The 27356-nt window shown below is 45.5% G+C and overlaps 1 protein-coding gene across 7 annotated transcripts in view; it reads left to right on the forward strand.

Moving 5' to 3' along the window:
- Iqsec2 (IQ motif and Sec7 domain ArfGEF 2) overlaps nucleotides 1-27356 on the forward strand; it is an 82151-nt gene that overhangs the window by 39376 nt on the left and 15419 nt on the right. For all 7 annotated transcript variants that reach the window (XM_015987494.3, XM_006993993.4, XM_015987497.3 and 4 more), the window contains 3 exons: nucleotides 19233-19494; nucleotides 20242-20643; nucleotides 25470-26365. In XM_015987494.3, coding sequence (XP_015842980.1) covers nucleotides 19233-19494; nucleotides 20242-20643; nucleotides 25470-26365 — 1560 coding nt within the window. The remainder of the gene's footprint in view (nucleotides 1-19232; nucleotides 19495-20241; nucleotides 20644-25469; nucleotides 26366-27356) is intronic.

Genomic DNA, 27356 nt, shown 5'->3' on the forward strand with positions numbered 1-27356 from the left:
TGGTTAAGAACACCACCTGCTCCTCCAGAGGACCTGGGTTCGATTGCCCATATCCACATGGCAACTCACAAATTTCTGAAACCCACTTCCAAGGGATGCAATGCCCTCTTCTGGCCTCTTTAGGTGCCAGGCATGTACTTGGTGCACAGAAATACATGCAAGCAAAACACCCGTATACATTAAAATAATAATAGTAGTAATAAATGATAATGATAAATATTAGGAACTCTGTTATTGTAATTTATTGCAATATTTCTCTTTTATAGGAAAGATCATTTAGTTATTTATTAATGCTGGTAAATTTACATTACATTCTCTTGCTACAGTGGAATAATTTGTTACACAGCAAAAGATAGCTAATACCTTAAGCTAGGAATTAGTGAAAACTTCCTTAGCTTGGTAAAGGTTTGTTTTTATAAGAATGCAGAGACAATCATCAAATGTAAAAATGAATCACTTAATACATTTCCATTAAATTCAAGAACAAAGTAAGAATGATTGCTATCACTATTGCTTAATTAATTTTTGGGAATCTTAAACAGTGGTATTTCTTTTATTGAATTTGTTATTTGACAATTTCATACACATGTGTATTTCATTCCAATTATAAACAATGGAATTTAAAAAGAAATCAGTAGTGTAAATATTAGAATGACTCATAATTAGCATTATCTGAAGATGATATGATTGTCTAATTAGTCAAGAGAATAAAATGAAAACTTCTTTCAACTACTAAGGAATTCCAATGTGCTAGGTACATACAGGACAAATATGTACCCAAAACATTAGCATCTCTGAATACCAGTAGTATCTAACTAAAAGATGTAATAGAGAAAATACTTTTCACAGTAGTAAAAACAGTCTATAAACTCCCTAGAAATTTACATGAAACAGGAAATATTTTTTGGAGAGGGCTATAAGTTTTTATTGAAGGCTGTAAGAATTGACTCTATCAAACATTATCTTCTGTTTGAGGAGGAAAGGTTCAATATGATGAACAATGATATTTTCCACCAATTTGATCAAAATTTGATCATAAAAATTTTTATTTGTCATAAAAATATCAGTGGTATTTTCTTTGGTACTGAGCAATTGCATTTTAAAGTTCATTGGAAAGAGTAAATATTCATTAATTAAATTTTTGCAAAGGAGAAATAATGTAGGAGATTTACCTATTAAATGTACCCAAACTTTACCATAAGAGTGCATTAATGGACTGGAAAGATGACTCAGTAGTTAAGAGCATTGGTTACTCTTACAGAGGGCCTGGGTTCAATTCCCTGCACCCACATGGTGGCACACAAACATCCATAACTCCAGTTCTAGAGGATCCAATACCCTCCTCTGACCTCCATAGGCACCAAACATACCTGTGATGTGCAGTACACATAAAATAATAAAATAAATAAATCTAAAAAAAATTTAAAGACTTCAGTAATTGCAAATATTGTGTCTTCACAGAAATAGAGGAATATATAAACAGAACAAAGTAGGGAGTTTAGATGCAAATCCACATGTTGAAATGGGAAATTAGTTTGTGATTAAAAAAAAAAAAAGGCATTTCAGACCATATGAAAATATGGTTGTAGGATACCAGAAGAAAATCTGGAATATTTTAATTATAATATTAAGATACAGAAGGCCTTGCAATGTGAGACTTTAAAACCTATAAGACAAAGCTGGGTGCAGTGAGTGTTTCATAGCCTTAATCCCACCACTTGGGAGACAGAGGCAGGAAGATCTCTGTGAGTTCAAATGCAGCCTGGTCTACAGAGTGAGTATGTGGGACAGCCAGGGCTACATAGTAAGATCCTGTCTAGAAAACAAACAAACAAAAAACCAAAACAAAATCTAGAAGCCAAGCCAGTTGTGATGGTGCATGCCAGTAGTCCCAGATACTCAGGAAGCTGAAGCAGAAAGATTACTTGAAGTCAGGAGTTCAAGGCTAGCAGGAGCAACATAGTGAGATCCCAGATCCCTTCTCAAACAACAACAAAACCCAGAAGCCATAAAATAGAGTAATATTTTTCTTCATTAACATTTAAAACTGTATGGAGAAAGATGGTGTACACAAAGTTAATACATAATAAATAATGGCAGTAGAAAGTTTAATACATAATATGTTGCTATCTCTGTCTAAATCTAGATTGTGTTCTAGAAGTCAGTAAGAAAAAGATACACAACCCATTGAAAATGGAGAATTAGGTTGAACTTGGTAGAATTTTACCTGTAATCCAGTTACCTGTATGAATTCGAGACCCACCTGTGCTACATTGTGAGTTCCAGAACAACCTACACTATAGAGTGAGGTCCTGTCTCAAAGTAAAATAAAATGTTTAAATAACACCATTTGATGATTCAACAATGAAATAGATAATTATGTAATAACTATGAATAGGCACTTACCTTACTACTCGTTAATAAACTGTAGGTTTTGAAACCATAACAAAGCACCATTTTTTAAGTGTAAACATTTAAAAAGATCAGAAGGATTGTATCAAAACAGAACCTCTTATGTACATTGATTGGAGTACAGATTAATACAGGTTTTTGTTTATTTGTTTTGTAGGGCCACTTTGTCAGTTGCTGGGAGAATTTCTCTTTTCCTTTTTGGATTTATGAGATGGGGTCTTGTTATTAGCACCAGCTGGGCAGAAACTCTTGATTCTCCTTCTTCAGCCTCCTGAGTGCTAACATCACAGGCTTGTGATGCTGGATATCTCAAGCATGAGAATCTTGAATGTGTACATTCCTCCAAGCTGAGAACCACGCCTCAGAGAAAGATTTTTCTCGGGATTTACTGAGAGAAAGCCCAGCTTAGCCAGGCAGAAACCTTTTCTAAAATATCCAATCCAAATTGCAAACATAAAGTTTGTTGTGCAACTCCTTATTAAATACCCCTGTAGAATATCACTCCTTTAAAAAAATATTCATTTTAATTTTAACTCTGTGTGTGTGTGTGTGTGTGTGTGTGTGTGTGTGTGTGTGTGTGTGTGTGTGTGGTCATGCAGTGGCGCATGTGAGTGCAAGTGTCTTTGTTGTTGTTGTTTGTTTTCGAGACAAGATCTCACTATATAGATCTGGCTGTCCTGGAACTCACTATGTAGTCCTGGAACTTACTATGTAGACCAGGCTGCTTGCAGGTGTCTTTAGAGGCCAGAGGCATTAGATGGAGATCTAGGAGGTTATGGTCTTCTGACGTGTGTGCCAGGAGTCTAACTCAGGTCCTCTGCAAGAGCATGCTCTTATAGATGAGCAGTCTCTCCAGCCTCGAATACCACTCTTGACCAAGTCTTCTAAATTGTTTTCATTAATTCGGGTATGTGCATGGGTGTTTTGATTGCATGTATGTCTGAGCACCACATACATGTCTGGTACCTATAGAGGCCAGAAGAGGATATCAGATGCCTTGGAACTAGAGTTATAGATAATATGGGCTCTGGGAATGGAACCCAGATCCTCTGGAAGATCAGGCAATGCTCTTAACCATGGAACCGTCTTTCCAGCCCTTTGACCACCTCTTAATTAATAGGTTAGATAATGTATGCTTCTCTTAAATACAGGCAGGATTTATGAATAACCTTTACCTTTAGCTAGTTTATACACTTGTTAAAGCGATGGAAATAACTTTTATCTACACTTTAAATAAAATATATATATATTCTTGGGCCTGGAGAGATGAGTCAGTAGTTAAGTGCACGTGCTGCTCTTTTGGAATGGAGTGTGTCTGGTCCTACTTTCAAGGAGTTCTAGTCTAGCAGGGAGAAAAGAAGCATAGCGCACTTTGGAATGGGACTGAATTAGGCTGAGCTGGCTGCCAGAATAGAGGCATGTAACTCCATCTGGCATCTAGGGAAGGCTTCCTATAGGAGGTGACATTTTTAATGAGTTGAAAAAAATAACTTTCTTTCATTCTCCTCCTTTATGAAGAATGGCCATGTCTTCTTTTTCACTGTTCCAAACATGGTAACTTCATTGGGGGAAAAATCGAGTCAGTTTAAGCTCAAGAGTTTCCACTTCCTGTGACTTTGGACAAATCATTTAGCTTCTGGGTCTCTCTTTCCTCAATCTAGTCGTGAGGCTAATGCCTGCCTACCTCTCAAGGCTGTTTTGGGGATTGGAAGTGGTCATGTGAAACTGCAGGTGACTGCCAACTATAGAAGAGGAAAGAGTACTCAGATTTTGTTTTGCCACTAACAAAGTGTGTAACACAATACATGTGTGAAGATGGTTCTGAATCAAAGACTGGCCCTGAACATAGCAGGCAGAATTTGGGGAAAGAGGAGGGTAAACATAGTACATGAGGATGGTGGAGGAGGCATAATAACGAGAGCACCAGGTGCCTGGCCTTGGCATGACATATATGGGAATTATAGCTCTGGTCCTAGTTCTCAATCCTTTTCTTTTGCTGATGCTCTCTTGTAACCTCACAGTCTAGAGCAGTAAGGCATGGTGTAACACTGTTTGCCATGACAACCATGGCAAGCTCTGTCCAAACTCAATCACTTGAACAACTTACTTCACACGTCTCTTAATCCCCTTTTTCTCTGTTGAAAAGGACAGAATACTGCCAACAGCATCATGGATTTTATTGGCTGAGGAGTGGGTGATTCCATTCAAATGAATTCGTTCAGAATTCATATCACTAAGTCCCTGGAACACAATGGGTACTCTGTAGAGTTGTTGTTGTTGGTACTTATTTCAGCAGACACAGAGTACTGCCTCTGCAAGGTTATTGTTGTCCTCTGTGAATCCCCAGTTAGCTGCGGGAAGACTGTGAAGGCCTGTGACATAAAAGAACACAATGGGGTAGAGGGTAGAGAATAGGAGCTGAAAGGAAAGGCTCCAGCCCTGTCTGGGGCTGGCACAGGTGAACTCACCCTGAGTTCTGGGTCTTAAAGAATAAGTAAGAATTAGCCAGATGGGTGAAGTACTGAAGAACATTCTAGGCAGAAGGAATAACATATGCAAAAGAACTAGATGTTTTTAGATCAAGCAAGAGAGTGGAGTGTATGGCTCCCTGGTAGGCTTCATGAGGCCCACGAACCTCCTGAAATTGAATCAAAATGCTACATGTGTATAACTATGCACATAATTTTATGAGCAAGATAGTTCATGGCTTTCATTAAATGCATAAAGGGATTTGTATCCCCTCAGAAAAGTTGAGAGCCAAAATTATTGGTACGAAGGTATCATGTGAAAGAATCTGAAAAATGGTAGTATAATTTGATAAAACTTGTGTTTTAGAACTGTCACATTAGCAGTCAGTATGAAAAATCATTGGAGCTGGACAGGGTGGGACACATCTGTAATCTTAGCGCTTGGGAGGTGGAGGCAGGACGATCAGGAGGCCATCTTTGACTATATGAAGAGTTGAAGTTCAGCCAGGGATACAGAAAACCTTGTCTGCAAAAAGTAGATTGTGTACACAGAGGCCAGTGTGAGTTCTAATTTGGGACTGGCAAAGAAAAAGTAGAGTCAGGCAAGGCCAGTTACACTTAGTACATTTTGTGACTCTGGTGGGCACCATTCATTCAGAGGCATTTTAATTTCAAAATTTGGAATCCAAATCCTTTGAGAGTTGTTAATAAGATAGCTTCAGTTCAATTGTTGGGTGATAGAAATGGTTATAGGTAGTGAAGCTGAGGTATAGGAGGGCAGAAATGAATAGACATTAACAGAATACCAGAGCCCAGTCCAGGGTAATAGTATAAGAAACAAGAACTTCCATCAATGCTCATCCATCATCCTAAGTCCCTGGTCTCATACATAATTACTAACTTCCAACCTATTCCTTGTTCTTAGAGATCCCAAGTAACACCAGAGACATGTATTTTCCTGTGGATTAGAGAAGGGGGAGAGGGAGAGAGAGGTATATTACTTCTAAGTTGTGAGTCAGACAGTTTCCCAAAGAAAGTAACATCTAAGCTAGTTACTTAAGATCCATAGTGATGTCAAGAGCTAAAAATAGATGATGGAGGATGTTCTGAGGGTCTGCACAGAGTTTGGAGGTAAGAAAGAGCAAAAAGAAATATTAGAGGGGGCAGAGTTTAGACATGTCTCAAGCAGTTGTCTCGGGAGTATAGGCTTGTTATGTTTTTCAAGGGGGACAGCTGGGAGCTTGGAGCAGTTCTTGAATAGGCAAGTATCATTATCAAATTAACATTTTAGAAGGAAGGAAGATTTGGGAAGAGGTTGATGTAGTAGTCATCCAAGAGAAGAGAAACTAGGAAAGTGACAGCAAGCATAGAGCAGAGGAGGTGGGCTGAGAAGTGATTGGGCAAAAGGAAGGACCAGAGTCAGAGACTTGGTGCTTAAGAAGAGATGGAGGAGGAGGTGGACATGATTGAGAATGTAGTTCACAGTTGGTTGGAGTCTTCAGGCTTGGCAATGGATTCATCTATTGCATGAATACTTAGTAAAGCACTGCTCTGGGCATGAGAAATGGAGCACTGAACAAGACAGATGCCTGTCTTGGTGGATCTTACTGTAGACAAGACAATAAACCACAGGGTGTGTGTGGTGAATAGGTGCCTCTTGAAGAGTTGAGTCTATAGTGGTGAATTGCTGATCAGAGACTTGAAGGAAGTCAGGCAGCAAGCCATGCACAAATGTAGGAGATGGAACTCCAGATGGAAGGTGCAGGTGTTTGAAGGACACAAGTGTAGGAAGGACAATGAAATTTGAAAAAGGTTGAATGAGGAGCAAAGGGAGCAGAAGATAACATGCAGAATGTTAGAGCTATTTAGGAGGTAGAATGAGCAAGTTTTAGTGACTGAAGAATCAAGTATGTGTGTCCAATCTGCAATCTTTAGGCCATATTTGGCCAATAATAGCTGTGAATGTGGTCTAGCACAGATTCTTAAACTTGCTTAAAAATATTGTGAGACCTTCTGCATTTTTTTTCTTGTAATGTGACTGCACAGTTTTTAAGTACAAACTGTGTAGATGTCACCATGTCAAAATGTCAAGAGGTTGGACTTGCCTGATAGGGTCTTCAAGGTGTGTTTTGGGCACAAGTGACTAGGTGTATGGCAGTAGCTTTCACTCGGGTGGGAAATGCAAGAGGCAAGGCTTGCACTGATAAGGTTGTGGGAGAGGTCCCTCTGACATCTGAGGGCTATATAGGCTGTCCTCTTGGAGCTGGCTCACAAGTACTAGACCCAGCAGAAAGATCTGTGCTAGATAGAGCCACACCTGAAGTTATGAAATGAAATGACGTCACTGAAGGAGAGTGAGATGAAAGAAAATACGAGAGAAGAACTGGGGTAGAGGTACCAACCTGCAGGATGGGCCCAAGGAGAGGTGGAGGGATGGGCCAGAGAAGGAAAACCAACTGTGAGTGGGCTCACCAAGGAAGAAAGTGGCCTTGTTAAGACTGTTAAGTCTTGTGGACAGGAGGAGTTAAGCCCAGGGCAGAAGTGAATGTATTGCTTTAACCATCAGGAAGTCCTGGGCAACCTTCCTGAAAAACATTTTCCATGCAGTGATGAGTGCAAGAGGCAGATTGCAGTGGGTTGAAGAACTCGTAGGAGGTACTGAAGTGGAGATGGCCAGTGTAGACAAATTTCTCAAGAAGCTTAGCTGTGAAGAAGAAAGAGGGACAGAGGGAGATGTGGAGGCAGGTAGAGGGTTTTGATTCCCAGATGGGAAAGACTTGAGCTTCTATAAATGGGGACAGGAAGGAGGCAACAAAGAAAGAACAGTTAAGAATATGGGGGATAGAAGGAACGGTGGCTGTGCATGAGAGAGCAAGGAGAGAGCCCAGATCTCAGGTGGAACCTGGCCTTGAGTCGTATAGGGCGCCCCTATTTCTGCCAGAGAGGAAAAGTAGTGATGGTAATGGGTATATAGGTGCATCGAGATTGGTGCCAGGAATGCTTCAGGGAAGTTCAAAGACATCAACAAGCCTGCCCAAGCACAGAAATGCTGGAGCCAGCTAGAAGGAAAGAATACTTGTGGCTGGGAGTCAGGGAGTACACCTCTCAGGAAGCAGCATCGGATCGGGAGCATGAAATGAAGCGTGAATGAAATCAGCAAAGGCATAGAGGACTGAAAAGGCTGGGCATGCAGATGTAATATTGAACTAGTTTGATGACGGTTGGGCAGGAGTGAGTATAACAATGTGGATGCCACTGGCAATGACAGCCATAATAATGTTAGCATGTGTTAAGCACCAAACCTCTCCTGCGGTAGATGCTTTAGCATTTGTGGATTCATTTAATCCGACCATACCCTATGGGATGGATATTTCCCCGTTTTGCAGATAAGGAAAATGAGTCCCAGACTGGTGAAGAAATGGATCCCAGCACAACAAGCTGGTAGGTGGTGGGGCTGGTATTGAAACTCAGGCCTGTTTGAGTCAATCTGTCCAGAAAAGCCATCTGAGCCCATATAATAAGGGAGCCTTCAATGCCAACTTGAAGTCTTAACTTTATCCAGCAGACAATGAGGAGCCAAGATGAGCAGAAGAGGTTGGTGCCGAAAGGTGAACTTTAGGGAGGCTAAAAAGGAAAGAGAAGGGGGCTGTCAGAGGGAGAAAGAGCAGGAGCCTGTCCTTGGTAAGAGGGGAATGAACAGTAAGACTGGACTGTCACGTTTTCCTCATGACAGTTTTAAGAGTTGTGGCATTTTTATCACGTTGTAGAGATGAATGGGAAACTAAGGCTCAGGGCTTGAGACCTGGGTCATGTGATTTTGCTGATTCAGTGTGTATGTGGAACAGTGTGTCAGAGGGATCTCCAAGTTGGAGAAGGGTGTGTGCACGGATGTGTGTGTGTGTGTGTGTGTGTGTGTGTGTGTGTGTGTGTGTGTGTTCATGCATGTGCTTGTCTGCTAGGTGGACCACAGTGCCTTCCCTTGCTTGTTGTCTCTCCTCCTCATCTCTTCCTGATCCTTTTCGTGCCTGGATTCCAGACTTTCTTATAGTCTCTGAACTGAGGAGTCTGGGAATGGGATGTTGCCATTTCCTTGGCTGTCCCCAGAAAACCCACCTTTTCACTTCTGAAACATCTGATGCCCTCCCAGCTCTGCTATCTATCCATACACTCCATGACACTGTAGCCCCACTCCAGTGACTATCACATGCAGCCTGGCCCCTTAGAAATGAGGTGTAGAAACAGTTAACAAAATCCCCCATTGCTCTTGTTTCCATTTGGACTGTTTGCTAGGCATTTAATGTTTGTTCTAGACCTTGCAACAGTCCTGGAAGTTGGCAGTCCTGGCAGTTGGCAGCATGAGCCCCTTTTTACAGATGAGGTAACAACTCCCAAGTGGGGCAATATAATGCCCAAGGGCACATAACATAGAAGCATGTGTAGAGCCTGGGTTTAGGCCCAGGTCTCCCTCCCCTCCCCTCCCCTCCCCTCCCCTCCCCTCCCTTCCCCTCTCCTCCCCTTCCCTTCCCTCCCCTCTCCTCCCCTTCCCTTCCCTCCCTCCCTCCCCTCCTCTCCCCCTCCTCTCCTCTCCTCTTCTCTCCTCTTCTTTCTTCCATATCTTTCTTTCTTTGCCCTTTTTTTGTGGTTCTAGGAGTGGAACCCAGGGCCTTGCATGTGACAGGCAAGCGCTCCAGCGTTGGGCCACATCCCTAACCCATGAACCCAGGTCTTTTTGCTTCTAACGCTGTGCATTTCCATGCGTGATTTCTAAGCATCATTCTTGGTTTTGCTGACCTTGAGTCTTAAGGAAATACAAATCTTTGTTCTGTAAGGACAGAATATATTTCTAGCACAAAACCTGGAAGGACTGAGTCTGAGACCTGAAACTCTAAGAACTCCTGATTCAGACCCTGACTGTATTTTATACACGGTTGTGTGACCTCGGTCAGTGTATCTAACTTTGTGAACTTATCTAAGTTCATTTCTAAAATGCTGCTTCTGCAGAGTTGTTGCAGGAGTTAGATGAGATGCGCATACAAAGTTCTAGCTCAAAACAGGTTGCTGTTATTTATTGGGAAATGAAGGCTGGGCACCTGTCAGAGTCAAAAATTGTGTTTCTATACTGTGAAGGTGACCCTAAGATTGAGGCTGGGTTGGGGAGGGCTATTCTACAAGGGGACCACCCATAGGCTCCTTGGAGACTGAGTTGGATGTGGCCCTGGATAATGTGTCACACTGGCTTCCCCATTTGGACCCCCATCCTAGCCCAACCTCCCAGTTCTGGCCCTTCATGTATCTCCCCTTCTCTGCAAACTAATGTCTCTGCCTCTCTCTGTCACCCCTGCCTGTGGCCTCTACCCCGCCCTTCCTGGCCCCAGGGAAGAGGAGGAGGAGGAGGAAACTGAGGAAGAGGAAGAGGAAGACGCTCACCAGTTCTGCTGTCCGGCCTCCGAATGCAGTAGTCCCTCCTCTCGGTAACTGAGAGGACAAGGGCCATTTTCTATGCAGAAGCAAAAGCCTTAACCAGCCCCCAGCCCCCTGCCTCTGTGAATCCCTCATGGGACCCTGTCCCCTGCTTCAGGAACCAGATGGGCAAGCATCATGCTCTTTCTTCCCCGACCTCCTTCTTGGAATTCCTCCCCACCCCTGCTGTCTCCCCTAGGCTCTAGCCCTTGAATTAAAGAGCTGGAGTCCTAGATTTTACTAAAATATGGGAGAAGCAGAGCTTGGAGCTTGAAGCTTGGAACCTGGACCCTCTTGCACCCATACCCCTACTTCCCAGGCACCCTGGAGCCTGTTACTACTGGAGAGGTCTCCAAATGACACCCCAAGGACCTACCTCTGTCCTCTGTGAGCACAAACAGAGATGCAGGGTGCCTAGGGCTCAGAGGACCAGACGGGAGCAGGAACCCAGCCTGCCTAGTTCCCCGTCACTCATCCCCTTGCTCCTTGCTGTGGCCATAGCTGCCATTTACTCCACTGCTTGAAGGCCTCACCTCATACCCTCTCCCCAACCCTATCACTCCCATAGCGCTCTGTAAACATGATCAGGAGGAAAAGGCCTTTCAGCATGTGTGTTGCTATGTATAAAGAAATTTCCATCAATAAAAGCTGATCTCTTCTCTCTGTCTGATGTATGTTCCACCCCACCCCATCTCCCTGTCTCCATTCCCACCAGAACTTTGCCTTCTTTCCTATCCAGGGCTGGTAATGGGCTGGAAGACAGAGTAGGAGTTGATTTGTGGCATTGTCAACACCTAAAAGTCATTCAATAAATAAATGTGTGAATGTCTCCCAGCATGAGCACACCTGTTACTGTCTTCAGTGCACTAGCTGGAGGCATCTTCAAAATGGCTAATCTTGGACATGACCCTTGACTTCTGCAATACATATAGTTTACCCATCTGGAAAATGGGGAGAGTGGATTGACCAGGGTCACCAGAGTTCTTCCAGCTCTGACATTCTGAATCTGAGATGCTACCATTTTAAGAAGCTGTAATTATGAGCTTTGAAAATATGATGATGCAGGGACATATTTCATACAGTTCTGTGAGTTCTCTTTCTACAGTGTTATGATACTTGGATTGTCCAATCCTATGATTTTAAATTTCATAATTCTACCATTTAAAAATTCTGATGATATGATTTGAATATTCGGATTCCTTGGTTCTGATACTGTAACTTAAGATCTCTGAGAAGAATCCATTTCCCCAACATGAATGTAAACATTTCCTTGACCTGGCTCTTTAAAGCAGTGGTTCGCAACCTGTGGATCACCTAAGACCATTGGAAAACACAGATACTTACATTACAATTCATAACAGCAGCAAAATGAGAGTTAGGAAGTAACAAAGAAAATAATCTGATGGTTGGGGATCACCACAGCATGAGGAACTGTATTAAAGGGTCACAGCATTAGGAAGGTTGAGAACCACTGCTTTAAGGGGTGCTGTTGGGAGAGAAGACAGTGGCTTCTATGGATTTGTGCTCCCCCTTCCATGATGTGTTTATATTAGGAAATGGAAAGGTGGGTGGGTAATAGTAGGATCCAGGAGGGCTTGCTGGAGGAAGAAGGGTAAGAACTGGGTCTCAAGTATTGGGAAAGATTTGATTAGGTGGCAAGAAGTGAGAAGACATTACAGGGAATAGGGACCATATGGGGGAAACAATACCCACAGGGGTGCTCCAGGGTCAGGTTGGGCAGTGGTGAGTAATTAATGTGTTCAAATGTCTCTCCAGGGTGTGTGAGTCTAGGTGACCTGTGACTGGGAGAAGGAGATCATCTATGCTTTATTTGAGTGGAAATAGAGGAAGTGGGCAGGGGTTAACTGAAGGAAGGAAGAGAGCAAGTCAAGGGCAGGTGGTCATCTTGGGAACTGGAAGAGTGGTAACTCCCATTCAGGCAACTGAATTGGCTGGATCAAACAGGCTCTGTGGTGTGGGAAGGGAGCAGGCTTATATCCATTGTGAGAAAAATATACCTCCATGTGTCTGTGTATCTATGTGTACATGTGTGTGAGGCTGCACAGGTCTCACAGTAGTGAGAGACTGTGAGCTGTTGTAGATCTAAGGAAATGTGATTGTGTGAGCCAGCATGAGGAATTCTGAGAATATGAGGTTTCTGTGTGAGGTTCTGGCTTTCTGTACCTAGAAGTCTCTATGTATGTGCCCAGTGAATGTAATCACAAGGGTGAGATATGGTTGACTTTTAAACATGGGGCTGTGGCTCTTAGGGTAACAGTTATCACACAGATGGTTACACACATGCAGGCATATGTTACCAGCGGATTTAGGGAACAAGGTAGCTGAGCAACAGATGTATGCTTGGCCCTGACCTAGGCATGGTAGCTCCATGAAAGTGAATCATGCCAGGCCACTACTCTTGGAAAACAGATATGGGGATCAAGAGTGGGCAATGCATACTTCAAGAGAAAATCACGTTAGCTGGTGGTAAGGGCCACCAGGAGGTGGGTGAACACGAGACACAGAGGAGACAGTACCTGATCTTGTTGGTTTTGGGGAGGGTGAGAGTGAGTCAGAACTGATTTGGCTGGAAGAGCTGCCTGCTCAGGGTACACAAAATGAAGATGAGCTCATCTAGGCCAGTTAAGTCCAAAGGTGAACGGAAGAAAAGACATTTTGGACAGGAAAAATAAAGCAAGTCTGTGAATGCAAGCCCGGAAAGATGATGGATGAGCTTGCTATAGAGGAATTGCAAGTAGCCTATTGTTCCCTCTTTGGAGCATACAAGGCAGAGTGAGAGGCAACAGGAAGTGCTGGGGTGGGGGTGGCGTGGATCTTTGTAGCTCAAAGTGCAACTTTTGGCTAGGAGATAGGGAAGTTTTGAAGAGAGGTCACTTTCACTGTCTGGGCTTCACCTGGATCTGTGGGATTGGATAGTTCTTAAAATTTGTTGGTCAAGTTCACTCCAGCTCCGTGGATCTCATGTAAGAAGCCATGAATCATTGTTCTTAAATGCGGGAGCTTTTCCCATCTAACTTCAGGCTTTCCTGCTTCCTCGCTTACCACTCCACAAATATTTACCGGATGTCTAGTCCCTTGTGTGCCACTATGGGAAGAAATGGAGAGATGGATTGTGCAGGGACTACACTGTGGAAAGGGACAGGAAGAACATGAACTTTGTATGCAGACTTGCTCTTGTTTTCTGTGTGTGGATGTGGGGATTGAACCCAAAACCTGGAGATGCTATGCAAATGCTCTGCCACTCAGCCATACTTCCCGCCTCGTGTGTTCTTTTGAGTCCTGGCTCCTCCACTACTTGTAGGAGACTCTGCAACTGAGTTCATCTCTCTGTACCTCAGATTCCCATCTATGTTGTATCTCCTTCAGGGAGAAAACTCAGACTTTGCACAGTTGCTAGACCTAGTGAAAAGAATAAATAAGTTACAACTAATACTTTTCTGGGGCTTCAAATGAGCAGATTCAGGATTCCTGCCCAGGTCTTTGGGCTCCCAGAATCTGCTTTCCCACTGTTTACCTGGTAAGCCCTCAGGCTAGTGGTTAGTTAGTCTAGGATGAATTTGGGATTGGATTCTCTGTGGCACTGGATTGGACAGCAAAAACATCTTGCAGAAGAGCTGTCAAGCAGTGGCTGCTTTTCCTTAGTATTTCCTGCCATTCTCTGTCAGCTCCAACCTCCTTGCCCAGTCTTTTCCCTCTAGAGCCTAAAGCCATTGGTTCCGTCTCCATAACCTCACCTTCTTGTTTTTTTGTATTTCACTTCCAGTCCCTTCCCTTTCCAACCTAAGTTGTCATGGGGATAGTTTTCAGCAACCTTGCTTTCCTCTTGCCCTCATCTTATGGTATCCATAGCAACAGTCTCCATTCATTTCCATGGCAACTGCATTCTGATCCCATTCCCTGCTGAATTCCGGGCTCTGGGCAGTACCAATAAAGAGACGGAGGGAGAGAAGACATCCCCACACTAAACAGGAGTAGCATCTGGGAAGGGTCAGTGCCCCACCCTCTCTCATGGTCAAGCCAGCCTCAAGTCCCTAGAAGGCATCCTATCCTGCTTCTCCCTATCTTAGAGCCTTGGCTTACAAGAGTCCCCTACTCTCATCTCTGCTAACTCCTCCTAGGCAAAGCACAGTCCATGAGCTTCCTCTCCCAGGAAGACTTCAAGACAGCAGGAGGGCCAGCACAGGCTTTGGGTCTGAATCCCCATCCTGCCAGTTACTAGCTCTGTGACCTTCGTCAGTCAGTTTCCTTCTTAGAGCTGTTTTCTTCCTCTGTAAAACAGGAATCCTAATTCTCCCCTTGTGTTTGCCATGCAGATTAAATAATGTGTGGAAAATGCCTGACACAGGGTAGGTGCATAGTTAAGTACCAGTTTATTTTTATTCTGCTCAGCCACCCCCAAGCAGAAGGAATCTCTCTCCTTTACTCCCCCATCACTTCCTGTATTCCCCAGCCCTGATAACTTTCCACTTTGTTCTGTGGTTATTTGTGTAGCATGGCTTATTCTCCCCCTCTGCAAAGGATACTCTCATTTCCCCCTAAAGAATAGTCCAGCAGGCAGTGTGTGTTTGGGTCGACATGTATTCATGTTTACTTCCGTGTGGCTATGGATGCATCTGTGATGTTATACTTATTCGTGTGTGTGTGTGGGGGGGGGGGTTCCATGTGATTGGCCTGTAACTGAAGTGTTTTAGTGTTTAGGGGCTCTGACTTGAAGCGTTCCACACCTCCGGATTCCTTTGCTGTATGTATGATAGCAGGAGCAATGTCTCAAGCAATCTCCATTGTTTTGGCCAGTCTCTCCAATGGGAGGTTATGCTCCCACCCTACAGTCCCTGCAACTGTTCCCTTTGCAACCAAAATGGGGCAAGTTCTCAAGAGAGGAATTACCAAGGAACAGAGAGCCCGGAGCAGCACAGGCCTGGGACTAGGAGAAGCGCTGAAATGTCATTAGAGGGCAGTCTGGTCTCTGAGTTTGCATCCTGGCTTTCTTACTTCATAACAATATATGGCCCTGAGTTACAATGATATCCACTCTCCCTTTCTTCACTTTGAAGGGGGCTAGCAAAGCCCGTTGCAGGGAGCAGAGATGACTGCAGAGCCCTACAGTAGCATGTATGTAAGGTAACCTGTATGAAGGAGGCAGGCAGGTGTGGCAGGGCACACCTAAGCTAAATGTCGAAGTGTGAGCAGAAGGTAGCCAGATTTGGGTGTGATATATGACTCAGGCCAAGTAAGGAAGCTGGAGGCTGTTCTATTGATGATAAGTTAGGTTACATCCCTTCTATGTTCATCACAGTCAGATCAGAAGCCAAAATCTTTATGATAGGCTCAGTGTCTCTTGTGTTAGTTGCCTTTTGTTGCTGTGATAAAACACAAACCACAAGAAACTTGGAGAGGAAAGGGTTTATTGCATCTTACACTTCCAGGTAACAGTCCATCTCTGAGGGAAGTCAGAGCAGGAACTCAGGGCAGAAACCTGGAGGCAGGAACTGAGGCAGAGACCATGCCACTTAATGGCTTGCTTCCTTATACACCCCAGGACCGCCTGCCCAGGGTGGCACCATCCACAGTGGGCTGGGGCTGGGCCCTCCCACATCTCATAAACCAAGAAAATGCCCACACATATGCCCACAAGCCAATCTGCTGGAGGCAAATCTCAGTTGAAGCTCTGCTTTTCCAGGTGACTCTCTCTTGTGTCGAGTTGACAGAAACTAACCTGGACAAATCTCATCGCCTGTCTTATCTCTCATTACTCTCTATTGTTCACTATGTTCTGGCTGTCCTGTCTTTTTCATTGACCCTTAAGCATGTAGACATGTTGTACTGGCTACTCTCTTGCCTCAGACAGCTCAGCACAGCTCACTCCCTCATTTCCATCAGGGTTCTGCTTCTGTGTCATCCCCACCCCCTCGCCAGGGCTTTCCTGGACACCACGTCTAAAATAACACATTTGGCTGGGTTTATGGCTCCAGTGGTAAAGAGCTTGCCAAGTCTGCATAATTCTCTGACTTCTATCGCTCGTCTGTCTCCGTCTCTCTGCGTCTCTGTCTCTGTCTCTGTCTCTGTCTCACGCACACACGATTAAAACAGCACCTTTTTACACTCTGCTTTATTTTCCATCTTAGTGCTTAGCTCTACTTGAAATGATAGACATTTGCTTCTTTCTTTCCTTCCTTCCTTCTTTCCTTCTTCCTTTCTTTTGTCTGTTTTCCTCAACTCCAATATCACCTTCCCGAAGAAATAATTTGGTGGCTTTGCTTTTTTATTGTATTTCCGGTGCTTAGTGCTGTGCATGACACATGGAAAGCACTTGGTTATTGTTTATTGAGTGAATTCTAGGAAGCTGTGGCAGGATTTGATGAGAAAACAAGATGGGCTAATTTGTATGTTTCAACGTTCTCCCTATCCACAGGATAGAGTGGAGTTTGGGGTACAAATTCGGGTGAGAATCTTATTAGAGCAGTCGCCAAGAACATTCACTGACTCCCTCATGCCAGAAACACCTACTCTGGTCTATGCCCCATATCCTTTGCCAGCCAGATAGGCATTTACCAAATTCTCTTCCTATGCTGAGGTACTGAGAGTCATGCACTCTTTGCCAAAGCTAATCTGTGCCAGGAAAAGGAGTCATGTGCAAAGGTAGGGGCTCTGAGCAAGATCAGCAGTCATTTCTGGCTAGTGGCAAGATTTAAGGGGCATCTCAGTAGGGGCATATGACTTGAATCTTAACAGAACTAGCATGTGGGGGCATTTCTCAGATTGTGCTACCAGAAATGATGGGGATGGCCTTGGGAGTGGAAGATAGTATATGAGCAGTTTGAGAGGTAAGGGACTGAGGAACATCTGAGAAAAAGCAGGATCTAGGCCCAGGTGAGTTATATTAGGGGCTGCTTAATGATTGAGAGTGTGAACAGCCGGGCGGTGGCGGCGCACGCCTTTAATCCCAGCACTTGGGAGGCAGAGCCAGGTGGATCTCTGTGAGTTTGAGGCCAGCGTGGTCTACAGAGAGTGTGAATTCTGAAATCATGCTGCCTGGATTTGAATCCTGCTTGTATTGTTGGTAGCTAACCTCCCTGGACTTTGTTTTCTATATAAAATGAAGACAAATAACAACTTTATAGGGTTGTTAGAAAGAGCAGCCAAGTTATTGAGTACGAAGTGGTCAGAACGATGACTAAATACTAAGTGTTCTAGAAAGCATTCATTGTCTGTTGAACCTCGGAGGGGCCTTTAATGCCAGAATGATGGGAAATTGGACTAACTTGTAGGCAGTGTGAGCAGTGGATGTTTTTGTGGCTAGAGGAGATAGTTGACCAAAGCTGGGTTTGAAATGTGTACTGCCAAGGGAGAGGTGTGAGAGGTTGGTGAGCAGGATCCTGCCATCCCGAGGGAGACAGGAGTGTCTTTGATACTGGGCTGGGTCTAACTTGTGGGGGGTGGCAGCAGGGGTCTCTGAGGTCAGAGAGGAAGGAGAATTTAGGGTGGAAAGCAGTCCTTCAGTCTCATTCTGACTAGTACTTGGGAGGGTGGAGGATGAACATCGAGTAAGAATCCCCACCAGGGCAGAGCCCAGCTCCACTGCCTCTGACCTCCAGCACAGAGGGCTGGCCGTCCCCAGACAGTGTAAGCTCTTGTGCTAGTGGGCAACCCCTTCCACCCACCCAACTTACCCTTGCCTTGCATCCTGGCCTCTGCCGATAGAAGCTGAGGAGAGGTCCTTTAATCCCTTTACTAGCCAGGAGCTCCCACAGCCTGTACTGCTTCCCCCAGGGGGGAAAAAAATCATACTTTTAGCCCAGCCACACCCATTCTCCCACAGCCTCCTCCACTCCTCAGCCTTCCTGGTTCTCCCCACCTCTGTGCTTCTCACCATGCCCTGGAGCTCTGCCGCCACCTGGGTTCCCTGGCAGCCTGGTTGCCATGGCACTGTGGGAGCAGGTCGGGCAGAACAACAGGCAAGACCTGGGACCCGGCTCCTGCCACCTTTCTACCTGAGAACCCCCTGCCCTCCTCCCCCAGCTGAGCAGAGGAGGACATGAGGAGAAAAAGGAAGCTTCCCCGCAGGGCAGCTCTTTACCTGTGAGGATGCTGAATGGGAGGCACTTCCCACTGTGGCCCAGCCTGTGCCTTCACCCTGCCCTCTCACCAGCAGCAGCAGCAGAAGCAGCAGCCGCAGTAACAGCAGCACTAACAGCAGCAGCAGCAGCCGCAGCAGCCTGGGAACCCTGGGAACTGGCCAGGCCTGGACTCCAGGCTGCTAAGGGCAGGGGCAGGGCACAGGGGCAGGGCTGGGTTGGGGAGGGGGGAGGGGAGAACCTGGATGGGCAGGGAACAGGAATCATCAAACAAGACTGGGAGGGGGCTATACATCAAGGAAACTGGTCTGGGGGTAGTTCTGGGAAATCATTGCATGGGGTTATGAGGGGCTAGAGCTGGGAGGGGGAGAAGTGGGGGGAGGGGGAAACTAGGCCATCAGGGGAAGGAAGATTTGAGGTTGGAGCTGCTAGGGACGGGAGTGGGAGGAGACTAGGGGTAGGGTTGTGACTGGACCACATTGTGAGGAGCGGTGGGTAGGAAGGACTGAGGACAGAACTGAGGAAACACCCCGGAGGGAATGTGTCTCAGAACGAAGTTATGGAGATGGGGTTCCAAAGGGAAGGAACTGAAAGGGGATGAAGATAAACAAGGGTACTTGAGGGAAGCAGGCAGTGAGGAAACAGATGGACGGTCTCTTAAATGTTGGGGTCCCTAGGTATCTGAGGAAATGGGAGAAGATGGGGTTGGGGGGCAGGATCTAGTGTACTCACTCAGTTGGGCCTAGCAAGCTTCTCTCCTTGCCACATCCTAGCTCTTTTTATCTCATCCCCACAGTGTGGAGGGTGATGCCCCAGGCAGTGACCTGAGCACAGCGGTTGATAGTCCTGGGAGCCAACCCCCCTACCGACTGAGCCAGCTGCCCCCCACCAGCAGCCACATGGGGGGCCCGCCTGCTGGGGTGGGCCTTCCTTGGGCTCAGAGGGCACGCCTCCAGCCGGCCAGTGTCGCCCTGAGGAAGCAGGAGGAGGAGGAGATAAAGCGCTCCAAGGCCCTGTCAGACAGCTATGAACTCTCCACAGACCTGCAGGACAAGAAGGTGCAGAAGAGATGCTGTGGTTAAAAATGGGAGTGGGATACAGAGAGAGCCAAAGGAGGGAGGTTGGGGTGTGGTACTTGAGGGTGGTATTCAGGGAGGGACAGTAAGGCTGGAACTGGAGAAGACTGACTCCAGGGCCTGTCATTGCACTCAGCAGACATTATTGAGCTCCAATAATGGGGTCCAAAAGATGAAGGAGAGAGACCTGCATCCAGCCTTCAAAGACATGCAGTCTAAGGGGGGAGGCACACACATAACATGACGATTTCACAGTATGATACAATACACTGTCTGGAGGGGCTGGGGCTGGAGAAAAGGGAGGGCGGGAAGGGAGGACAATATACAAGACCAGAAAAATAGAGCCTGGAAGGGCAGTTATCAACATGTTAATTATGGCTATGCCTAGATGTTTGGACTGCAGGTGAATCCTCCCTCGCCCCCTCCCGTCTTTCCTTCCTTCCTGCTTTTCTCTTACTCTGATTCTCTTTCTTCTTCCTTCAACTTATTACTCTTCATTTACTGTTTCCTTTCTTTCATTTTTTGGTTTCTCTAAGCGTTTTCTGATTTTAAAAACTATGTTTCCTTTTTTCTTGCGCCTATATACATCCTGGGATTATAAGTGAGAAAACACTGGGCACAGACAGGGCCTGTCAGGACTTCCCGCAGTTAGTTGTAACTTGAGTGGGGTATGGTTGAGGACCAAGGCTGTGAGGCTCTGGCAACTTTCTGAACTTGTTCCTCTGACAGGTGGAAATGCTGGAGAGGAAGTATGGGGGCTCCTTCCTGAGCCGCAGGGCTGCCAGGACCATCCAGACAGCCTTTCGCCAGTATCGTATGAATAAGAACTTTGAGCGGCTGCGCAGCTCAGCTTCAGAGAGCCGCATGTCCCGCCGTATCATCTTGTCCAACATGCGGATGCAGTTCTCTTTTGAGGAGTACGAAAAAGCACAGAACCCTGCATACTTCGAGGGCAAGCCTGCCTCACTGGATGAGGGTGCCATGGCTGGTGCCCGGAGCCACCGGCTTGAACGGGGTCTCCCCTATGGAGGCTCCTGTGGTGGGGGCATCGATGGTGGTGGAAGTTCAGTCACCACATCTGGAGAGTTTTCTAATGACATCACAGAGCTCGAGGACTCCTTCTCCAAACAGGTCAGGAGCCCTGAAAGGGGCTTTTCTTCTCCATTCCCAGGCTCTGGCTGCTTCTACTGCTTTTTATCTAGTTTCCAAACTGCAAGAACGTGCACTACTGAGCAATTAATAGCAACAAATAGCAGTGATTTGAATTGGGAGTTTGAGAGTGATGAGAGAGAATTGTTAACATGAGAAAAAGTTACAGCTGAGTGTATAATAGAAGCACTGGCAGGGCTGAGACAGGAGGATTAGGAACACCTATATAAAACAACAACAAAAAACCCTAAGGCAGGGATGTAGCTCAGTAGTGGAGCTCTTGCCTAGAATTTTCCAGGTCCTGTTTTTATCTCCAGTACTGTTGGGGGGGACTACATTGTTAAAACAAGCATGTTAGAATATGGGGGCATAGGGCCAGCAAGATGGCTCAGTGGCTGAAGGCACTTGCTGCCAAGCTTGATGATCCCCAGAACCCACACTGTGGAAGGAGAGAACAGAGCGTTTATTTTGAGTACTTTATTTTTATGTTTGTGTATCTCTGTGTGTATGCCAGGTGTGTATGCCAGGTGTGTACAGTTGCCCAAGGAGGCTAGAAAGGGATGTCAGGTACCCTAGAGCTAGAGTTGAAGGTGGTTATTAGGGATCTGGCATGGGTGCTGGGAACCAAACTCCAATCTTCTGCAAGAGCAATATATATTCTTAACCACTGAGCCATCTCTCCAGTCCACAAAAACTGATTTATAAAAAGATTTATTTATTTTATTTTATATGTTTGGGTGTTTTGCCTACATGTATGTATGTGCACACCTGATACCTGTTACATTCAAAAGAGAATGTCTGATCCCATGAAACTGGAATTATGAATGATTGTGAGCCACCCATGGGTGCTGGGAACCAAACTTGGGTCCTGTGAAAGAGTAACAAGTGTTCTTAACCATTGTGCTGCTAGTTTTGTGTCAACTTGACAGATGGTCGTTTTAGAAGAGGAAACCTCAGTTAAGAAGATGCACATATCAGACTGGCCCACGGGCAAGCCCACGGTGCATTTTCTTGGTTGATGATTGATGTGGAGGGTCCAGATCACTGTGGGCTGTGCCACTCCTAGGCTGGTGATCCTGAGTGCTATAAGAAAGCAAGTTGAGCCAGGCAGTGGTGGCGCACGCCTTTGATCCCAGCACTGGTGGAGCAGAGGCAGAAGGATCTCTGAATTCAAGGCCAGCCTGGTCTACAGAGTGAGTTCCAGGACAGGCAGGGCTACACAGGGAAACCCTGTCTCAAAAAATCGAAACCAAACCAAACAAGCAAAAAGGAGGAAAGAATGCAGGCTGAGCTAGCCTGCCTCCAGGTTCCTGCCTTGAGTTTCTGGCCTGACTTCCCTGGATGATGGACAACCTAATGTAAAATGAAATAAACCCTGTCCTCCACAAGTTGCTTTTGGTCATAGTTTTATCACAGCAATAGAAACTGTAACTAGAATAGAAATTGGTACAAGGTTCATGGGATATTGCTGTGATAGACTTGACCATGTTTCGGGGAGAATTGTGGAAGGACTTGGAAACTTGGGGCTAGAAAAGTAACAACAGATGAGCCAACTCTCCAGCCCTGAGAAATGATTCTTGACAGTTTTCCTCTCATCTTCGCATATGCACCGTGACATACAAGCACATGTGCACACACACACAAGTGCACACACATGCAAGTGCACACACACAATAAATGCAATAATGCAATAAAATATGAGTCTATAGAACAGATAAGAAAACAAAAAGTCCCCACTGTTTGAAACTTGCTATAACAGCAAATAAAGGATTTACTAACAGATAATGAACACCTGGTGGATGCCAGGTTCTCTGTATGCTTCACAACAGATCTGTAAGGTAGAAATTATTTTCCCCATTTCTTAAAGGAGGAGACTGAGGCTAAGGCTTGTTGTGCTCTGGTTCATATTCTCCAGGATCTCCCAGTCTGGTAGACAATAGAAGACATATAGGTGCATGGTTGTATCCTAAAACAGAGTATGTTCAGAACCAAGAAGGGATTCTGGGAGGACCAGAGAAGTGTCTTGGAGAAGACAGCATTGTAACTAGGCCTTACAGGACTGAAAAGATGTAGCTAGTTAGAGATGTTGAGGAGGGCATTGTTTGCTCAGGCAAAAATGTGGAATGATGGGAATGGACATGGCAGTGAGTGGAATGGGAGGTCATTCTAAGCTAAGGATATTTTAGCATGGCTCTGCGGGTGAAAATCCCAGTTGTGCCATTCCCCAGCCGTATGACCTCGGACAAACAGTTTCACCTTTTGACCAGCAAAAGGGAGATAAAGCTTTCTTTTTAGTGCTGTTGCAGAACTGTTGGGAAGATGCATTCAACTAGATAACATGCATGAAAGCACCTGGTATATGGTAACTGCTAAGTTAGTTGGATTTTTTTTTCTCCTAAAACTAAGGAGGTACTTGGTAGAAATTATTGAATGAATCAGGCTTTTTAAAAGAAGAAATCCCTGTGATCTGAGCTCTGTTATCTGACCCTGTCATTGGTCTATGCATGCTTCTATGAGGCCAGTAAAAATATGGAGGGAAGGAAAGAAGTAATGAAGGGAAGATCTGCATCATCCATCCATTCATTTATATGATAATTAAGCATCTTTTCTGTGTCAAGCAGTAGCTGATCTAAAATAGAAACTGAGCTCGCACCTATTCCTCAAGGGAAGAGTAGAGAATAGGAGAATAGCATCTGATGGAAGAGATAGAAGAACCAGGCCTGATCTAGCACTCCATGCTATCTAAGTCAGATGTGGGGGAAATGTATTACTTACCTATTTCTGTACAGCAAACTACCCCAAAATTTAGTAACTTAAAACTGACCTTAGGGGCCAGTGAGATGATTCAGTGGGTAAAGGCACTTGCTGGGCAAGCCTGGTGACCTGAGTTCAATCCCTGCAACCTATATAAAGGTGGAAAGAGAAGAACCAATGCCACCAAGTTGTCCTCTGACCTTTACACACACGCTGTGGCTTCTGTACCTATACCTACACATCATGTGCTAACAGACACAGTCATAATAAATTGCAAAACAAATAAGAAACCCTGACATTAGAACTGAGCTTAAGCAACAAATTATCTCTTTGCTTTGTTTTTTCTTCAAACTTAGCCTCTGAAGTGCTCTGATTACAGGTGTGCACCACACGCACACACAACCAACCAACATTTATTATGCAGTTTCTGAGGGCCAAGAAGCTGTGAGGGGCATGGCTGGATGATTCTGCTTCTGGATCTCTCAGGAGGCTGCTGTCATGCTGTGTAGGACACAGTCTCCAAAGGCTGGAGGGGGCCTGGCAGGTTAACTCCTCTGTTGGCAGTTCCTCTCCGTTAGGACTGTTCACAGTGTGGCTTCCCTTAGGCAAGGAGTCTGAAGGATACAAGTCAAAGGGAGTATGCAAGACAGAATTTGACAGTCTCATTCCAGAAATGATATACCTTCATTTCTACCATGTGTTGTGGGCCACACAGACCAACTCTAGTGCAGTGTGGTATCTAAGATTATGAATACCAGGAGGAAGAGGTCATTAGGGGCCAGTTTGGAAGCTAGATATACAGGGAGGTAGAGTTACTGGGTGCAGTTCAGATCCTCAAGAGTAAATATTATGGATTTCCTAAGAGATATTCACACAGAGAACTCTGGGAGGAAGCTGAGATTTGGGGTTTTCCCTGGATGGGAATTTGAGATGGTATGACAGAGGTAAGAGTGTGGCTTGAATGAGGGAGGAGGTACTATTTGACTTGGGTTGATACGGAGATAGACATAGTGGAGTGTCTGTGAAGGCATTTTGTCCTTGTTAGTCCTAGCCTCTGTGAACTCTGTGACTACCTGGGAGTTATTTTGTAAACTATTAAGAACCTATGGGAAGCTAGGCGGTGGTGGTGCATGCCTTTAATCCCAGCACTCGGGAGGCAGAGGTAGGTGAATCTCTGTGAGTTCGAGGTCAGCCTGGTCTACCAAGTGAGTTCCAGGAAAGGCTCCAAAGATACACGGAGAAACCCTGTCTCAAAAACAAACAAACAAACAAACAAACAAACAAACCTTTAGGTTTAGATTTCCTTGTAAAATAAAGGGCTGGACAACACACAATGAATTCAATGGTATTTTTGCAGACTTCTTGTTTCATACTGCTTTGTTTGGACATTTTTCATCTAACTGGTCTTTTGCTTGTGTATTATGGTTTCTGATTTTGTGTTTTATGGGTTTTGATTGGATAAGTATGTGTGTGTTTCTTGTGCTTTTTCTTTGATTTTTTTTAATTATATTTTTCTGGTTTGTTTGATTTTTTGTTTGTTTTCTAAAGAGAGAAAGAAGGCATGGTGTTGGGTGGGTAAGGAGGATCTGGGAGGAGTTGGGGGAAGAGAAACTTTGATCAGAATATATTGTGTGAAAATAAATTTATTTTCAATAAAAAATATACATACATACAAAAGGGTAACAAAGGGCTGGAGAGGTGGCAGGCTTGATTCCCAGCACCCACATGGTGGGTGATGACCCTTTATAACTCCAGTTTCAGGGGATTTGCTACCCTTTTCTGGTCTCCACTGCACCAGGCATACATGTGGTGTACAGACATAACATGCAGGCAAAACACCCAACACCCATATACACTAAGTGAATAAATAAATATTTTAAAGTTTAAAATAAAGAACCTACGGGTGGGGGGAGGTGACACAGACACCTGCTTTTCTAGCCGACCCACCAGGAAGCTTTCCCTGCCTTTCCTTCTGTTTTCTCTCCTTCTGATCCTTGTGCCATTCCTCCCGTCATCATTCCTCCCTTTCCCTTTTCACCTTTCACTGTGTGCAGGTTAAGTCTCTGGCTGAATCCATCGATGAGGCTCTGAACTGCCACCCATCGGGGCCTATGTCTGAGGAGCCAGGGTCAGCCCAGCTGGAGAAGCGGGAATCAAAGGAACATCAAGAGGACAGCTCAGCCACATCCTTCAGTGACCTTCCCCTCTACTTGGATGACCCAGTTCCTCCTCCATCACCCGAACGACTGCCCAGCACAGAACCCCCACCCCAGGGCCGCCCTGAGTTCTGGGCACCAGCTCCCCTCCCACCAGTTCCTCCACCGATGCCACCAGGGACCCGGGAAGATGGTAGCCGTGAGGAAGGCGCTCGCAGGGGTCCTGGGTGCTTGGAGTGCCGGGATTTCCGGCTCCGGGCTGCACACCTTCCCCTCCTTACCATTGAGCCTCCCAGTGACAGTTCTGTAGACCTGAGTGACCGCTCAGATCGCGGGTCTGTCCACCGCCAGCTGGTGTATGAGGCTGATGGCTGCAGCCCCCATGGGACCCTGAAGCACAAGGGGCCACCAGGCAGGGCCCCAATCCCACACCGCCACTACCCTGCCCCTGAGGGTCCAGCTCCAGCCCCGCCAGGGCCCCTGCCAGCAGCCCCCAATAGTGGCACTGGGCCCAGTGGTGTGGCTGGAGGTCGGAGGTTGGGGAAGTGTGAGGCAGCAGGTGAGAACTCTGATGGTGGAGACAATGAGAGCCTTGAGAGCTCCAGCAACTCCAATGAGACCATCAACTGCAGCTCTGGCTCCTCTTCTCGGGATAGCCTGAGGGAACCTCCAGCCACTGGCCTGTGCAAGCAGACTTACCAGAGGGAAACGCGGCACAGCTGGGACTCACCAGCCTTCAACAATGATGTGGTACAGAGGCGGCATTACAGAATTGGCCTCAACCTCTTCAATAAGTATGTGCTCTCAGTTCTAGCTTCTTTACCTCTTCCCATCCTGCATGGGCACCTTGTTTTAGGTCCTAGCTCGAAGCAGTGACCTTGGTTCTACCATCCTGTCATTTGGTGAAATGGTATTTCTCCCCAGATGTCCAGGTATCAAGGACTAGTAGAAGGGTGGCAGAAGGTGGATGCAGTAGTGAATGCTTGGAAAGCTTAGCACTCAGTAGACTTTAGTCAAAGGGATTGCCATAGTTAGAAGACAGCCTAGGTACTGTTGTGAGCACCAGGCCAGCCTAGGCTATAGAGTAAGACCCTGTCTCAAAAGACAATTAACCAAAATAAGAAACAAAGGTGGAAAAACAGGGTTGCCAAATAGAGAGGCCCCCAACATGCCTGAGTTCGGGTCCTAGTGCTTTCAGTATCTGTTTGTCTGATCTTGAGCAAGATGGCAAGATGTTCCCCAAAAATGGCTTCCAGGTGTTGTCATCCCTATACCCCCTTTTCAGAGGGGAGGCAATCTAGAATATGGGGACTAGGACCCCTAATCTGCCTTTGTTCACTCATTGTCTAGCCTTAGGCAACTTGTGTTCCTTCTTTGGGCTTCAGTTTTTTCATCTTTCTGTAAGTAGGGTTGTGTATTTGGCAGCAGGCTGCTGTGACTAACGGTGACTAAGCTCTTCCTAGGTGCCTGGTCCTGTGCCAGGTGCTTAGGAATGGGGGTGAGAGTGTGGCATTTGATTAGAAAATAATTAGAAAACATAAGATGCAATTAGAAAACATTAGATATAGTGGAAGGCATTTGATGTAATACCTCACATCTTTATAGTCTGTTAAACACTGCCACCTATATTTAAGTTTCACAATAACTCAGCAAGGCCAGTAGTAATGTTCTTATTTTAGAGATAAGGAACTGAGATCTGGAGAAGTAAAAGAGGCTCTGCAAAGCCATACAGTTAGAAAGTGATTGCTCAGAGAGACCCCTAGGACATCAAAGTCCAAACTTCCA

The sequence above is a fragment of the Peromyscus maniculatus genome, chromosome X (assembly GCF_049852395.1).
Source record: "Peromyscus maniculatus bairdii isolate BWxNUB_F1_BW_parent chromosome X, HU_Pman_BW_mat_3.1, whole genome shotgun sequence".
Classification (NCBI taxonomy): domain Eukaryota; kingdom Metazoa; phylum Chordata; class Mammalia; order Rodentia; family Cricetidae; genus Peromyscus; species Peromyscus maniculatus.